At 37.6% G+C, this 18,201-nt stretch overlaps 1 protein-coding gene across 1 annotated transcript; it reads left to right on the plus strand.

Moving 5' to 3' along the window:
- Positions 1–241: 241 nt before the first annotated feature.
- On the plus strand, positions 242–14,131 carry LOC136849728 (apolipoprotein D-like). Its single transcript, XM_067123104.1, has 5 exons — positions 242–331; positions 6,200–6,317; positions 6,515–6,740; positions 12,174–12,325; positions 12,584–14,131. Exons 2-5 carry the CDS (start codon positions 6,201–6,203, stop codon positions 12,719–12,721), a joined length of 633 nt encoding a protein of 210 aa, XP_066979205.1. The 5' UTR covers positions 242–331; position 6,200; the 3' UTR covers positions 12,722–14,131.
- Positions 14,132–18,201: the final 4,070 nt, after the last annotated feature.

Genomic DNA, 18,201 nt, shown 5'->3' on the forward strand with positions numbered 1-18,201 from the left:
TTAAACCTTTTTATTCAGCTTTTCCGAAATGAAGGTTCGTCGGAATATCTTGCCACTTGATACTTTACCCCTCAAAACTTCCAAAACTCGGTATTAAACCAGTCTTAGAGCTCCAATCCCGATATGTATAGTTACTTATTGTCATTTACTAGTGAATTCAGAGTATATTTAAAGGACCTTGAGTGGGGTAAGAAGGGCGCGCTTCGTGGTTCGCTGTTGTTAATAATAATGCATTATGGGTACAAGACTTAGTAAACAGAGACTGGTTGTTCTTGCTGTGGTGGTATGATACAAATTACGTTTCTCCGTCGTTCCCCAAGGCATTTTCTAGGTATTTGAAATTCTTTATTAGATATTTGTGATAGATGACTTCACTATATACTGTCTTGTTAAGTTTAGGCCTATATCGTTCACTACCCTTCAGCGTTGGTTTCCAGCCAGCTATTTCCCGTGCACTATAAAAAAATATTGCACTACAACGTACGTCCTCAGTTAAGAAAAACTCATCGTAAATTATTTAAACTTAACGAGAGGTTGCAACGAATAGATTAAGGTTGTGCTCTCTTGCCAGATTGGTCAAAGAAGGTCTAGGCAGAACGAGGCACCCAGACACTTGCTAGGCTAGGATGTGTTAGGTTAAGGGATCCCACAAAAAGTGAAGGAATATGAATGGGAAGAACCCCACGGTTGACTGCACAGTAATTTTGCCAATTTTTACTCAAATGAATTAATAGTAGCCAAATTGTATGTTGCCGTTGATTGTCTTAGTTCTCTTATTTGAACGTACACAAATAGACATTGAACTCCTACCAAAACATTAAGTATGAGACTCAGGATTATGCATAAACGAATAGTGCGAAAACAACTGCAAGTATAAATATGCCCCTTTGAGTTACTGTAGATAAACCTGGGCAACAATTTTGGGGAAACTTAAGTGCAGTACGAGTAAGAAATACTTTTAGGTTTACGAACCACCACAGAAGTAGCCGGACCGCGGGAATCTAACTAGATATTTTGGATTCAGAGCTTCAGCTGAAACTGGACAACCAACAATTTTATCCTTTCTAGTTCATATTTTCAACATTTATTGTCCTTGTTGTACTGATCTCAGTATAACAGAGGATAAGAATAAAGTGGGTTAGGCCTATGGTGCACGGGGCGGGGAGGGTCATACAACAGTAGCTCTCACAAAAATTCCGGCCGTAGAACAATGGAAATATCTGTTAACAAAGTCTGCCTATATAATTACGGAAACCGTGTTTATCGAGGCGTAAAATGGTGCAAAAAGATTTGGTTGAAAATAAAAATGTATTATCATTGTGCTTATCCTATGTGAGAAAGGAGCAGCAGCGACAGGTTAACCTAATTAAGCTAAGCATTCCAAATGCATAGTCTCATGCTTTTAGTTTCCTCAGTGATGCTGAAAGATCTCCATTTCTAAGTCTTTAAAATACTTTTCTGCCCTTTTTAACATTCACAATTTATTGACAACAAAGCCCGTATATCAATCGTCGGGCTCACGACTCCGATATCGATCTATTATTTTGTTGACTTTGAGTGGGCAAGTTTAGTGAGAGGTAAAATTAGCATAGGTCTGCCTGCAAGACTACATCCCCCTTCTCTTTTACTGAATGCAGGAAAGCTGAACATAATTAAAAATATATTTGTTAATCAAAATGATGGAAATTTAAAAATCTATTATTGGAGGCGCATGCAGTTTTTTTTATGGTGGGCCGATTTTACCTCAAACAGGGTAACAGTAATGATGGCTAATGCGTAATAAGGAAAAGCTAAGATTAACAGAAAATCCTATGCACTTTTCGATGGGCATTAACTTTTAAAGGAGTGGTATTTGTTACTTAATGTTACAGTTTTTATATGGAAAAGCTATCTCAACTAATGAATGGTAAAAAAAAAAAAAAAAAAAAAAAAAAAGTCATGGCCTAGTCTTATATAACGATACTTATGACAGTTGGATCACCGTCAACTCTCTCTCTCGATGTTTGCGATCACCTCTCTAGCATTCGTTTGTTATTGTCTTCTCGTGTCCTTCCCTCCGCATTTTTTCTCTCTCAGTTAGCAGCCGAGTACATCCCACAGTGTTGTCATGATCCCTTGTCAATGAATGATAATTTATCGGTGCCAGATGAGTTGAAACAGTATAGTTATGGAATTTACTATTGCGTGCTCGATTTCTCAGTGGGACAGAGGTCTTGTATTCGCTTATGCCTCTATGCCTTCCTTCTGACCACAAGATACATCGGACTTGCAATTGAATTTCGGTGAAATTTTTCCGAGAGGTCGGCTTCATTTTAAGAAAAAATCGGAAGTTCTTTCTAACCTAACACGATTGCATCGATGTTAAAAACTTGTAATCGCTCTCAACAACTTATTTTCTATACCATATATTATTAACCCTCCACAATACATTTTGATTTGTCCTTTTGCTTTCAAAGTTCACAAATAACTTTTTCATAATAGTTCAACTACACACCATTCATGTCGTCTAAACTCGTAGCATCCCTTCCCTTTTCTATTATCTGTCTTACTCTGATTCCTCCTACCATGGGATCTACACAATTGTCAATTCTTAGGCCAGGATCGTATGTTATATATATATATATATATATATATATATATATATATATATATATATATATATATATATATATGAAATACCTACAGGAAAATGAAGGCAGAAGTTCAGTATCAGCGCTTTCACGTGTTTATTCACGCCCTGACGATGCCTGAATAAACACGTGAAAGCGCTTGGTACTAAACTTCTGTGTCATTTTCCTGTTGTATTCGCTTATATTCTGAAGTCACGTGCATCTGCTGTGATTTTCAAAGACATATATATATATATATATATATATATATATATATATATATATATATATATATATATATATATATATTATATATATATGTATGTGTGTGTGTGTGTGTGTGTGTTTGTGGATGGATGAACGGGATATGCACCAAACGAGAATAAAGGTAAACAGAACAGCAGTCCGTGTCTCACTAATAACGTTAGGCTTACAGATACAAACTGCATTCTCCGTCGCCAGAGTCATTTTATGCCCTTTAAACAGGACTAAAACATTCGATTAGGTAAAAAAAAAAAAAATCTGAACGATTCAGTTAATCCAATGAATATCTGAACGATTAAGGCCGCCCATTGTAAGGAGAACTACACCCCGAAGTTAATCAATACATGTAAAAAAAGAATCCTAATTGCCACAGGAATTATGCGTCTAGACGAGAAGAAAAGAAAGTTATGCAACTCTCCACGGCTTTCGCGCGCAGGATGTTCGTCACAGGTCGATGAAAGAGAATCAAAGAGGGTCATGCAGTCTCCTGATCCTCATATTAACGAACTTTTTTCTCCTTGCTCTTATTTTATAGAATTAATATCGTAAGAAATTACGGATGGTATGTTTGCAAATGCGAGCTTAACCATTTCAGCATTAAGGTAAATAAACTAACAGGTCCAAAAGGTTTAGGTTAGCTCCTCTCGAAGCTTTATTATATGTATAAAAAATCATCTTAACACACCAGAACGAAATTATCATCTAACCACAGTCGATTTTCTGCCCTACATGGTGATATCAAAGGGATACGCACAGCAGCGAAAATAATTGAAGCATCATTGTTATTCCGCATGGCGACATGCATTAATTAGGAGCCGCAAGAAAGTGGCGTATAAATGAATCTTATCCAGAGGGTTCCTTGCAGTTGGGATAACTCAGACTGGAGCACAAGACATCAGGATACAGGTCGGTGTTCTCTTAGGTGCATGCGGTATATTTTACTGTTTATACTTACTGGATGTTATTGAGTATTCCGTATAAAAGCTGCACGCTCATACTTATGTATCCAACATCCTTTCCGAATTGAATAGTACACCCTAACTAGGGATAGAATCAAAGAACAATGAACAGTGGCTACTGCCACACTCAAACCAAGTTCTGAATGATAGAAGAGTTCCCTGTGCTGAAAATCTCCACAACATTAACACTTAATAGTTTATGTACCTGTCTCGCACGCGTTTCGTAGATATTAATGACCTTCCATTCCAGTGAAACTATTTTGTTGTCCTCGGAGGCACACTGTGTGGGAAACAGTTAACTAGTCATATATATATATATATATATATATATATATATATATATATATATATATATATATATATATATATATATATTGTGTGTGAAATGTTTGAAAGATAATTATTTGTTTTCAGATGCAACATGCTTAGGTTTTACTGTTCCACAACTGACAAGCTTAGAAAAGCTATGAATTTTATCATGTTTCATAAGTTTTTACCTTATTCAAGAAAGTCGAGGGAATACCTATGGTGAACAAGTGCTGTCCTATTTTTGTGGACTTATGTCTGTTCTGATGAATATTCATGAAAGAATTTGTATCAGAAAGACACGCTCGTAATATTTTTCCCATAGTGGCTCTAATATCTAATCCTTCGGGCCAGCCCTAGGAGAGCTGTTAATCAGCTCAGTGGTCTGGTAAATCTAAGGTATACTTACTTTTACTCTATCGAAAATGGCAAAAGCACCGACCTTTGTAAAATCTTGAATGACGTCATGAGTTGCGGCTTGCTGCTACCATGGTGACGCCGGCTGTATTGTTTTTTCCATTGTATTTTTCTTTATAAAAACTAAGTATGTTATATAAAGATAACTTGCTGGCATTTTACTTTAAAATTTATCAACCTTCATTGGCATATTATTATGCAGATCGCTTCATTTCTGGGAAAGACGTGAAACTCTTGTTGCCGGTGTGGAGGTCTGCATAAATCACGTTGTAGTTTTTTCACTGTAATGCGCGTCCCGGTAAGTACACCGCGGAGTGCATCTCACGTGGTGCTCTGTAGGAATGACTGAAGCGTGTTTGTTGCTTCTTTTGGACCCTAATTGCACCCACACTTCAGCCTTTGACTTGATCTCCATTTCCGCTTACTTTCTTCCGTCTTATTGATCCACTCTGATTATTACATATTAGTTAAACTGTGGCGGTTTCTCTCAGTTTCACCTTGAGATCCTTTTTACCTCATATCATTTATTTTTTGGATCTCTTGATCTTGCCGCTAAACCACTCCACTCCCTCTTTTCACTTTATTAATCACTGAACGGCTGAGAGTGCCTTATAGTGCTTGGTTGTATAGCCTAAATTTCATATAATTTGTATCGTTTTGATTAGGGTTAAAACAGTCCGCAAGGATTCGGCACTCATGGATAGTTAAACGATTGTCCGCTTCTTTATGTCGTTTTGAACCCACATCGTATGTTAGACCCATTATTATTTGGTATTTTTAACTGAACAATAACATAAATATGAACTTATGTGAATTTCATATACCGACATTATTTTCTGAGAATTTCTTCGAATGTTCCAGTGGTCTCAAATTTAGTGGAAAATTTATATATATTGTAGCCATCATGTACCTTAACAGTGCTGACAGAAAGAGTTATATCTAAGACAAATTTTGCGAAAGGAATGAATGCACTGTTGTTAAAACTGATTTCAGTGAGATTAGTAAACTTAAGTAGTGCACCGCAGGCATTACTGAAGACTGTTTGCACCGTCCCTTCGGCGCCTAGCTGCACCCAGCTTTTAACCGTTTCCTGTACCTCACTTCTTACTTCCTTTCTTCCATTTTCTGTCCAACCACTCCAGGTCCCTCTTTTTCTCTGATTTAAGCAATGAATGGCTGATTTAACAAAGCAGATCAAATCAGATAAGTGCGTCACAACTTTTCATTTTCACTATGGGTTAGAGGCTGAACTCTATATTTAGTGAAAGGTTTTACTCGGTTTGCAAGACATTGGCGAAGATATTCCATTGCGGTGTTTGTGTCTTTCTTTCATTTCCTTGTGAAAATGGGAAAGTCTCCCAAACGTTGATACACTTAAGCCTAAGGCAGGTTGTTTTACAACTTTAAAGACTGTATTGCTAATTAGAAACATCATGTTTCTAAGCATAAATTTTTCTGGTTTATTTCTGTATCAAACTGATATTTTATCAATGTGTATGAATAATTTATCGTTTATTTATTTGTTTTCGCCTTAGTCTGTTATTACTTGGTTCAGGAATTAACAGCCTATTTTTCTTATCCATTGTGGACGAGTGCATAACAGTGATAATAATGTAATCCGGTTTATTCCTATCACACAAACAGGATGCTGAAGTATTCCCTTGTATTGCTATCTGTGTTGGTCAGGACAGCATTGACAGCAGAGTATGTTTGGGGAAGATGCCCCACGCCAACAGCTATGGAAGATTTCGACATGGCAAAGGTAATTTTTAAAAGCTGAATTCTTTGTTCCTTCCTTTAGCTTCCAGTGTATGACGGTATATCGAAAAGAGAAAAGATTGTTACTTAAAATATCTTGGTAAATTGCCATAATAAAGACAACACTTAGATAATGGGTCAAAATAAATAGTATACAGATGTTATTGTCTGCTCTTCTATAGAATTAACTTCGTTTGACAGTTCATAGGGAGATGGTACGTCATTGAGGCCTTTGACAAAGGAGAAAAATGCATGACATGGACCGTCTCTCAGAAAGACTCTCCTGATTCTTGGCAAATTGTCGAGGAAAAAGAAAACGGAATTTTCAGTGCAGTGGGCCTCGCGCACGCTACTTTCAATACTGGAACCCTCACCCAACCTGATAAGAAGAATCCTGCCAACCTGAGGAGTTTCTGGCCAATGTCCGGTGAGTGTGAAGATTCTGGTACAGAGTATGGTTGAATACAAGGCCAAGAGAAGGAGAAGGTCTGCTCACTTTCCCCCAAAATCCCCCATGTAGGCGGAGCTTTGTCTACCTCCTTATTGCGTCAGCAGGTGAATTGCCATAATGAGCAGGTACCTCTAAGATACGTCATCGCCTACGTAGTTACCTCAGGTGGGAGGCGACTCCACTCAGTTGGGTAGACCTTGTCTCTCTTGGCCTTGGTTGAGTATATGTTTGTATGCCATCCAGTTTTACGCACTTCCCTTTAAGATCAAACTATATCAGCACTTTACCACTCGTTCTATGATTCTCCACATTACTCATTATATGATTCTCCACATTACTCGTTTTGTGATTCTCCACATTATTCGTTCTATGATTCTCCACATTACTCGTTCTGTGATTCTCCACATTACTCGTTCTATGATTCTCCACATTACCTGTTCTGTGATTCTCCACATTACTCGTTTTGTGATTCTCGACATTGCTCGTTCTATGATTCTCCACATTACTCGTTCTGTGATTCTCCACATTTCTCCTTCTGTGATTCTCTACATTACCGGTTCTGTGATTCTCCCCATTACTAGTTCCATGATTCTACATTACTCGTTCTGTGATTCTGCACATTACTCGTTCTGTGATTCTCCACATTACTCGTTTAGTCCTTGTTACTCTATATATATACTATGCAAAAAAAATTAATCTCACCAGCCTCAGTCATTTTTCTTTCATTCGTATTGAATACCCAAGTTTCATTTCCATAAATGAGAGTTGGATAAAAAGTCCTTTGGTACATCCCAATTTTGGCTTCCATAGACACTCGTTTTCTCTCCCTGTCTTTTTCATACTATACCTTGCTTTCTGAATTTACACTAACAGCTGTTAGAATCCGCAACTCTGTAAACCATTTACATCTGTCTCTTCATTTGACTTCTTGTATCACTTCACCCATAATTCAGACTAACTTTTACACACTTCGTTTTTATCATAAAAAAGTTTTAACCACTCGACCAGTTACCTTCTACACAGCACATCATCACAACCCCTCCACATTTTATCTGTATCAGTTAGATCATGATAAGCTTTTTCTAAGTCCATATATGACACTTTTAACTATATACTGAAACTTTTCACTTTGCTCTTTCAAAAGAAACACTTGGCTCACAAAAAATATCCGTCGTCTAAGTTCACAAAACAGTACTCTTACCATTAGCGGATCCGGGGTGGTGGGGCCACCTGGGCACGTGCCCCCCCACATGAAAAATGATGACAAAATAATAATATTGTAGATGTAGATAATAGTAACATAAATTAGAAATATAAAAATGGGAAAAAATATAAAATCTGTTATAGAAATAATAAAATTTTGAGAAAAAAGATAATAATAACTCTTGAGGATATAATGAAGACAACGAAGAAACTGAAGAACAGGGGTTGATGGTTTAAGATGCTGAGGAAAAGATGAAGTAATGACACTGAGTGACTTGCCAAGATGTGTGAAATATTTCTGGATGAAGGAAAGAAGCGCCAGAGGAAAGGTTGAGAGACTAATTAGGCCTTTTATTAAGCGTAAAGGTTATAGAAATAGTTCAGAGTTATAGGGGAATAACATTACTTAGTATACAAAGAGGGGATACGGTAAGATTTCGATTAGGACAGTAGCAAAGAAAGCAGGACTTGTTGAGTCACTCAGTGTCATTACTTCACCTTTTTCTCAGCATCTTAAACCATCAACCCCTGGCACATTTCTGTCCTTCATTTTCTTCGTTCTCTTCATTATATCTTCAAGATTTACTTCCACTATCATTGTCAGATTTTGACTGTTACCTTTAGCCCCTGTAAATTCAGATCCAGATCCCTTCTATCCTCCACAACCACCAATTCTTCAAAGTACTGCATTGGCACAACTGCAGTCTCTCCAGAGAATACTTTTCCGTTGTCGTCTTCTATTCTTAGTAACATTTGTCCAGCACCATTCTCGGTATTTACTTCCGTTATGGAAAACTTTTTCTCCTTAAAGAGTTTCCTTATTATCCATAATTTATCCGTTTTTTTTTTCTTTACTGATATATTCATTTTCTTTGAATATCGCTACATAATCAAATTTTCCGTGCTGCAGCGTTTATTCAAAATCTCTTTTTATTTATTTCGACAACTTTATTCCTTGCTACTTTTATTATTTCATTCTGTCTTCTGTACTTACATAAACATACATTTCCTGTTGGTCTGGAGAGAGAGAGAGAGAGAGAGAGAGAGAGAGAGAGAGAGAGAGAGAGAGATACAAGCATAAGGGTAAACCTAAATTTTAAGGCTATTTATGTGTGGTAACGTCTCTAAACCATGAACTTCAAGCAATAATCAAATCATCGTTCATTTGGAATATAAATTTTGAATAGTCAAAGCACATCATGGCTGCAATTGATTGAAGACACTACAGCATTTAGAAAAAAATTGTAGAAAAGTTTAGCATCAGATATTTATTTTTTTATGAGAACAACTGACTCAAAAGTCAGACGTATGGAACGTTAACTTAATGCATTCATTAGGCATACACCGTTTGTGATGATTATCTAGGACCCAGCTTTATGTTCCTTTCGAGAGGAGAGATGAAAAAGCATCATAGTCTCCGCTAGTTATTATTCGTTTTCTTTATTATGTATATTTGGTTTAGAAAATGTTAGTAGGGATAACTATATAAGTTGAATTGAAGACTGCACAAAAACAATTGCATGTGGTTTTGAGTGTGTGTTTGAGAGAGAGGGAGGATGAATAGAGGAGAGACATAAACTGGCACATCACTAGTCAGTAATCCAACCAATAAATAAAACGAGTCACTTGTTAATATCACGATCTCATTAGTTAAAGCACAGCTAGATAAAAATTAATGGTCATTCTGATCATTAAGTTTCCAGTGGTTTATATATTGTATTAGGCTCATTGTGTAACATAGAATTTTAAAAATAGTGATAATCTGTTGGATAAGAAATTATTCGATTGTACACAGCATATGTTTATTACGTATGTCTACGACTGAATATGACTAACAATAGGCTACACTGGGCATTGGCGCTCTCCAGGCGTTTTCGTGAGACATTATCAACTTCACGCTCATTGAGTAATTAACTCCTCATAATCTCCACCCCACGTCACCCACAGAGATAGAAAAGTAGGTCAAATGAAGATGGTCCCAAATATTAATATAAAACATAGATATACCGTACATGTAGTGGGAAATAACATTGTCTCGGTCATAGGAAAGGGATAAAACACACAATAAAAGGATACGCTAGGGAAAAGAAAAAAGAAATAAACACATTTTATGTCATAAGGTGTAGTGCCTTACATCTGATCCAGGAACGGATTTAGGCAAAACATAATCTTTAATGATTATCCCCAGTAAGTTGCTGGGAGGTTCTCGATGTCTCTGGCACGTATCGAGAAACCATTGATTTTTATTACCATTATTTTAGCACATCATTTGCTGTTCATTCCTACAGAAACTGGTTTGAATAATCTTATCCTTACATTGTGTTTAGATATGCGTATAAGAAGAGAGTTACCCCTCATAGGTAGCTAGGGTTTGTTTAATGTTAAATGTCGCTCCCATGAACCATTAAAATTACCAGTTTTAATAACGGCATATTTTTCTCATTATAGGAAATCAATGCCTAATCCTTTATGGGTGTATTCTTGGTTATAAGAAGGGAAATCTGTGTCAGCCAGACTTAATTGTTTGCAGATATTCGTTAACATGAATAAGTTATAGATAACTATTTTTACACGGTTGATTCATCAGCAAATTTGAGTTTGAATACACGTAACATGATTGCCTAGGAACTACTTCTTATCACCAATACATGTTGCAAATCATCCCCGGAAGCACATTTGTGTCACAACTATGGCAATGGAGCTGTATTGTCTGGATGTATTTTGCCCACTTTTGGTATTGGTTTGACCCTAAACATGGCACCGCTTCGCCTCCTTGTACACCTGACCTACTGTACAGTCTGCTGGCCTCCTTGACAGGTACCAGGGTAGTGTTGCCAGGGCTCAGGTTATATTCTTGCTTGTTTTCACCGTGACAAGAATAGTTACCTTCTTTACCACGTGCTGTATATATGTTAGATGCTGGGCAATTAATGAGCATAGTTCATTTTTCGGGCCATGGTAACCACACTTAGTACTTTCGTTTTGAGTAGTGAGCTTTTGCAGCTGCCATTGTTTCTGATGTGTGGGTTATCAGGCAAGTCTTTTTCTGTATTGCAGTGTACAGATTATTAAATTCCTGCTCGCCCTTTTATAATGCACACTGACCGATTTTTGCTCAAACCACTTGCTCTCTCATGTTATAAAATAGTGGTACTCAGCTTGCTGGCACATATGGGGTGTGGGGAAGGAGAAGACACTGAAAATCACAGTCAGTTGCCTGCTTCTGGCAACAATAAATATAGGCCCTGTCACACATGTTGAATCTGTGTATGGTGCCAAAGAATTTATCCTACAGCACTGCGTCATTTTTAGACTATGTACTTTTTTCGTATTGCAACATACAACTGTTTAACTCATTAACACAAATGCATCCCACTGGCTAGATAAGAACTGGACACGTAAAGACCTCTTCAGCTTATTCCAGTTTAGACAGATAATTAACAGATCATCTGCTTGTCCAGTACGGTAACGTTTCAACCAAACATTCCTAGAATTCAAACATCTGTTAAAGTCACCTATAGTTATTTCGTACATTCGCTTATCTGTTATCTGCCTGAGGTGCATTTTTGCTGTGGCATGTCCAACATCAGACAGCCAACAGCATTTGTAATTTGGCTGAAATCGAGTCTTCTGCCGCTGGTTTGGGGCTGCTCTTAGGATACTTCCAAATGAGGGTTTTGTGTAATGCCTTATCTTTTTGGCGTCTTCAAATGATCATATCCATAGGTTCGCTGAGCCATCTAGGATAAGAAATGAGTTGGATCCATGAAACTATGTTTGTAAGATACTTCTGCCACTGACAACAGCCACCTGTACACTGACCTTCTTCATAATTCTAGAGAGACAAAGATAAAGCTGCTGAGTTGGCACTAGCTGGGTTGCTGCTCCATAGTAAGCTGAAGAAGCAACCCTGGTCAGCAGATAACAAATAACCAGATAAGTAGAGGGTAACTACACAGATCATTAGCAGAACTAAGAGTTTGTGACCATGTGTGTATGTGTGTATTTGTGTGCAATAATATGAGTGTCTCAGCGAGAAGAGGGCAGGGTGAGAGAGAGAGAGAGAGAGAGAGAGAGAGAGAGAGAGAGAGAGAGAGAGAGAGAGAGAGAGCTGATGACGAGCAGTAGCAGTTAAATATTAGATCAGAAGAAAATCGAAGCACTTTGTTAAATTCAAACATGTAAGAATTTGATTTATATTAACAGGAATTGCAGGAGATGGGTCATTCACGGTACACACAACAGACTACGATAATTACGCGGGTATCTTTGAATGTCAGAATGTTGGGCTGTTCCGCAGACAGAACGGTTTGGTCCTCTCCAGAACGCCTGTACTAAGGATCGACCTCAAGCAGATGGTAAGTGGGCCAGTAGTCTTTACTTGATTTAAAAAACTAATTTTCCGTCTGAATAGTTTGGTGAAGGATATTTGCACTACCCATCTGTATCAAAGGTTCCCTAACAAACTCTTCTATTTTTTTTTTTAACTAAAACTAAGCCAGAGTTTGCAACCTTTTTTTTTTTAGTGATATAGAGATCAGTTAAACTAGCACAGCTGTAGAAACCTCTCATGTATAATGGTCTAATAGTTCTTTTAAAATTTACCCTCTCCCCAGGCTCGAATTCTGGCTCCTGGCATTGAAGTGACCTCCTACAGTAAAGTCCTACAAGGAAATTGCAAGTACAGAAAAAACTTAGAGAGAACTGACAACATCATTGTCCTTAAGCCGGGTGTTGCTGGCCATGGCCACTAGATTTTATTCACGTAAGGATATTAAGTACTGGCTTTTTACACTCACATGAAAAATCATAGTATATTTAAGAGAATGGAATCCACGCGTGATTGGACCAGTGATTAGTCTTATCTTCTAGTCTTCTGTAGTGACAGTGTAGCAAAACTCAGTTTGGTGTAGTGGCAAAGCAGCAAGACTCAAGTTTTCTAAAGTATCTAAGTAACACACTTTATTCTTTAGAAGCAACTAAATAACAAAATTCATTCTTCTGTAGTGATAAGTAGTAAAAACGCCTTGCTTAGTGACATAGTAGCAAGGCTCATTCTTGTGAGGTTAAACTCATTCTTATGTAGTGACAAAGTAGCAAAAATCATTCTTGTGTAATGAGTAAATAACAAACTCTGTCTTGTGTAGTAACTCTGTAACAAAGCTCAGTCTTGTATGATGGCTAAAACCAATAGAACTCTGAAGTCTTGCTAAGATTGAAATGTTTCGCACTTCTTGAATTATATTTATCATATTTATGGAAAGGTTAATTTTTGTTTTTATACCCTCTAATTTGATATCTCGGAAGAGGTTAGTGACGATATGTTCATTACTGCATTGCAGTTTAACCGGATGATCATACATCATTGCTTTACCATTGAAGTGAGGATTATTCGTCAAATGCTCATGGGTTAAAAGGACGTGATCATTATAAGGAAGAGAATTTTACTTCAGTGTAGCCCTTATGATATTAAGAATGTCTGAATGCAACGGTGGTTGTACTCTTGTTAATTTTATTCTTAATATTCATTACTCTGTAAAGCTTGTTGTTTATTAGCGAGGGTTTTACTGGTACTAAACCATACAAAAAACAGTCATGTTCTGTCAGATCAGAATAGATAAACCTTTGGCTACTTTATCTTGAAACAGAGATGACAGCTGCGGATGTTTTTCACAAATCAGGATCCGCTAATTCATTTGTGTAGTGTGTAGTAGGTGCTGTAATATTGTCAACTGCTGGTGGAGATTACCAGAGTCTCGGCTTGTTGGGAAGGCTATGAAGTTTGCTAATGTCAAATTTGGAGTGTTGTTGGCTTATGGGTGCCTCAATGTAAGTTTCGTATTGGAAGTCTTCAGTAGGTGTGTTGTTTTTTTCTTGTATGATAACCCTTCTTAGTGTTGCAAAACATTTCCCAGCACGAGTTTTAAGGGACCCATATTCCGCTTATAATTCAACGGGGTCATCATCATCCATCGTCTTTCATCATCATCAAAAGCGATGTTTCGCCACCTTTTCCCTTAATGATTTTCAACTCGAATTGAGTTCTCTCCACTATCATCAGTCTTGTGAACTCTCTGCTGCAACACATATCACATGTAGGTCTTCCCCTTTATCCATGATTTTCTGCTTTTAGTTTTTTTTTCTGGCTAACTGTTCCTCGTTCCTTTTCATCACATTTTCAGACCACATAAATCTTTGGGATTTCAGTCTTTTTTTTTTTCAGTCCTCTTACAACTACAGCCTTCTGATTCATAATGGAGTACTCTGTACTCAGTTCATGAATTCCATTATATGATTTTCCTAGTCAGTGCGCATATTTTTGTTGGATAGAATAATACACGCCTGATGTACCCATCGTAAGTCTCTCTCTCCATGTTATTTGCACTGTCAATTATAACAGTTGTCTTCCTCCATTTATACTTACAATAAATTTCAGGCATTGAAAATATCTTACTCCGCCTATATACAGTATTGTAATTCAGAGCACCTCTGCTACATTTTGGCTCTGTACAGAGTTCACCCCACCACATTTCCAACAAGAACCGTGCATTTTTGCTCTTTGTTGATTTTCAGTCCTTATTACGATCTCGCCTCTCGAGATCGACAGGTTCTTTAAAATAAACAAGCAATTGGGCTGTAATGACTGACGAGAGGTGACAAACAAAGGAGGGAGGAGCAGAACAAAACGAAAAAGTTCTTAAAATTAATTTTACAATAAAGTTATATCAGTACATATTTACAGATGAGTCAATTGTTAATTTATAAAATCCATATAGCAAAATCAAAGTAAACAATGAAACTGCCAGTACAATAAAAAAACATTAAAATGGGAACAAGAATTAGGTTTCATAAATTTTGTAAAAATAATCGTCCAAAATATACATAATAAATAATGACAGCAATTAAAGCACAAATGACCATTACAAATAAATAAATTTGAACAAACGGATCATAAACAAAGGCATTAAAGATAAAAATGAAAAACAAAATCATATGAAAAATACAGTCAGCAAGGCATAAACAATCACACGAAATACGAAAAGTTATTGTAATTGCAACACAGGAACACTGCGGGACAACAAAGACAGCGCCGATACGGCTCAAACACATTTGGCTCGATGACAACCATCATAGCCAAAACAACCTCCACGCTGCTCTGCTGACGTCCTCTCCAATAACGACCAAGACAGAGCCGACACGGCAACCATCCGTCCTCAAAAATTCTCCACTGCCGCCGGGACCTCTCTACGGATACTGCTGCTACCCCAGCAGACTCGCTGCTGCCCTGACCATCGGTCGTTTTGCAGAACCTGGCTTGTTGCTGTTACGAACCTGACTGACGCTGTCAAGCACTCCATGACAGACGTCAACTAGCACGAAACCAAAGGAGGCAACAATCCACCAAGGAACAATCAACAAACGATTGTTCCTAACAGTCCTTTCTATCCATTCTATTCTTCTACCTTTTAAAATTTTCCACCACTCTTTCTCAGATTTCTGCTGTTAACACTAGGTCATCTGCATAAATCAGCTCTCAGGATCCCTCTTATTTACAATCATTTGTAGCCACTTCCATTGCTATGATGAACAGGAGAGGGCTCAGTGTTAATCTTTGATGAACACCAACATTTTTTTGAAATTCCTGTTACATCTGCCATATCTTTGCTGTAGATGTACTGTCATCGTAAAGGAACATCACTAGCTTAGTGGGTCTTTCCGGTGCCCTCTGCCATCATAATACCAATTTGATTGTTTGTCTCGTTACTCTGCCAAAAGGTTTTTCAGGTTCCTTAAGTATATGATGTAATCTCTTCCTCTTCCACTTTCTTGTTGTTGCTGCAGTGTCAAGACTGTAGCATGAAGCGAAACTGACAATTATTCTTTTTAATAACAGGCTTTCGTAGCCTTTCCTGTAGCACCTTTTCTAGTATTTTCATAGCATGCTCAAGTAGTTTATTTCCTCTCAAATCTCCACATTTCAGGTTTTCCCCGTTTCTATTGTATACTGTTAATGTAAAAGTTTTTTCCACCATTCTGGTCCTATCTCTTCCTTTGTCAGGTTTTCATAATTATACTACAATGCATTCGACTTTGCTCATTGATGATTGCCTCTTGCTGCATTTGTTGAGTCACTTGTTACTCCGGATGTTCCTGGGGCTTTTCCATTTTTCATCTTCCTAATGGTCCTTTTAACCTCATCAGCTATGTTTCTCAGCTGTTTCCTCTGTTATGCTTCGGTTATTCTGGTATCTTGTTTATTTTCAACTTTAATTTCTCCATTATCATCTTTTGTGTGCTTTGCCGCTCTACATCTTTACCCAGTTCTTCATTGGAAGGGAAGGTAGAGCTTTCGGCTAGCACGCTGTTGGCCCAGCGTTCGACTCTCCAAGCGGCCAATATGAAATTAGAGGAATTTATTTCTGGTGATAGAAGTTAATTTCTCGTCATAATGTGGTTCGGATTCCACAATAACCTGTAGGTCCCGTTGCTAGGTAACCAGTTGGTTCTTAGCCACGTAAAATAAATCTAATCCTTCGGGCCAGCCCTCTCTAGGAGAGCTGTTAACCAGCTCAGTGGTCTGGTTAAACTAAGATATACTTAACTTTACATCTTTACCCTTTCTCCTCAGCTATTTTACTGTTTAGCTTATTTCCTCTTTTCCTCTGCTGTGTTGAAATTCAGATTCCATTCCTCCCAATTCACATTTTTTAGTATCCCCCCCCCCTTTAACCTCTTGTGGTGTTGCTAGGGTGTGGTGAACTAATTCAAGGATAGTGAACAGCCATAATTCTACACCTAAACTATCCCTAGATTAGTGTTTTTTCGGTCACTGTAATTCGTCACTGCTTAATTTTGATGATTTCGAAACCATAATTTTTCACGTAAACTACATCTAGATCACTGAAACAATTGTCTAGAATCTATTTGTTAAACAATCTCTGCTTTGCTTTTCTTTTAAGAGGGATGTGTATCACTCAAGTGTGACAAAATAGCATGAGTAGGTGTTTAAGCTTATCTTTAGGGACTCGACACTTTTTCCATGCAGTCAGACTGCGGTCTTTTCTTTAGAATTTGACGATTTGGCTTTGTAGGTGATTCTGTTGATAGCAACAGGAAGGTATGCAAGAAGAATGTTTTAGTTACAGGCACAGACAAAGGTGTAAGTATATCAGTGGTTGCGTTGATGGTATCTGTCTCCTTTCAGGTAGTCATGTTTCGGACGCAGGCCTGTAGCATGCGTGGCATATATGCTACAGGCATGTATCCCATGTTATTGGGAATGGAGTATTGTGTGGCCTGCTTTTAATATATTTACCCTCTTGGTACTTTCTGCTGTAAGTGGCAAGTGCCCCATGCACCTGCCCTAGTGGTCTTTTCCATAGAAAAAGATACTTAAATCAGTGTAGGGCCTCTTAATTTTCCACCAAATTGGCTGTGGGAGACTTTTGTAATTAACCATGCATTGATTGTGTTATGCGGGATGTCCCTTACTACAGGGTAGAATGAATTTGAGCAGAGCAAAGTTTTTTTTTAAACCTTTTTCCTGGATTGCTATTCAAACCTAATTTCAGGGTTTATCTTTATAGGTCTAAAGCAGCTTTAAATTATCTCTCAGCAGGCTGTGCACTGGCATAAGTATTCAAGTCCCATTGGTATTTGTAAATAATGCTGCGTTCATTTTCCTTTTTTGTCGTGTAGTTGCCTTTTAACTGAAAAAAAGTTCCAAGTTCAACGGTAAACTCTCAGAGTCATCTGTATTACGTACTGTTGGTGTCAAAACTGTCCTGCACGGCCCATCTTCAGAGGTCGAAGTTTTTTTTTAAATTACAATCTCGAGGTTACCTTTCAGAGTTTTAACTAGTGGTTCCAGACTAATGAAAATTTAAAGCTCTCCACCTGTCGTGAGGGTTATTTCAAGTATATTATTAGATTCGAGTCACTTTCAGATCGGTTTCTAATGAATTATGTCCTTGGCATTCCGTATGCCCATAAAGAGAGCATATCTTCAAGAAACTAAAACGCCTTTGATAAAATAAAATTTAAGAGGTCTGGTCACAATAGTATAAATTTTTCTGGCAAGCAAGTTATGATTATTGTAACAATCTTCAACTTCGAAGTCTATTGCTAGAAGTTTTCACTGCGCATTAGTAACTTGTTTGCAGGTCGGAGCTGGTTCAGGAATCTAGGTCGGAAAATAAACTTATAAAGTTTCAGGTCTGTAGTTTTAGTTTGG

The sequence above is a fragment of the Macrobrachium rosenbergii genome, chromosome 21, assembly GCF_040412425.1.
Source record: "Macrobrachium rosenbergii isolate ZJJX-2024 chromosome 21, ASM4041242v1, whole genome shotgun sequence".
Lineage (NCBI taxonomy): Eukaryota > Metazoa > Arthropoda > Malacostraca > Decapoda > Palaemonidae > Macrobrachium > Macrobrachium rosenbergii.

What these genes read in the sequence shown, in the direction of transcription:
- LOC136849728 (XM_067123104.1), top strand. Translation starts at nt 6,201, where the DNA reads ATGCTGAAGTATTCCCTTGTATTGCTATCTGTGTTGGTCAGGACAGCA. An exon ending in AAGATTTCGACATGGCAAAG is followed by an intron (nt 6,318 to 6,514) that starts GTAATTTTTAAA and finishes TTCGTTTGACAG; the next exon opens with TTCATAGGGAGATGGTACGT. An exon ending in GGATCGACCTCAAGCAGATG is followed by an intron (nt 12,326 to 12,583) that starts GTAAGTGGGCCA and finishes CCCTCTCCCCAG; the next exon opens with GCTCGAATTCTGGCTCCTGG.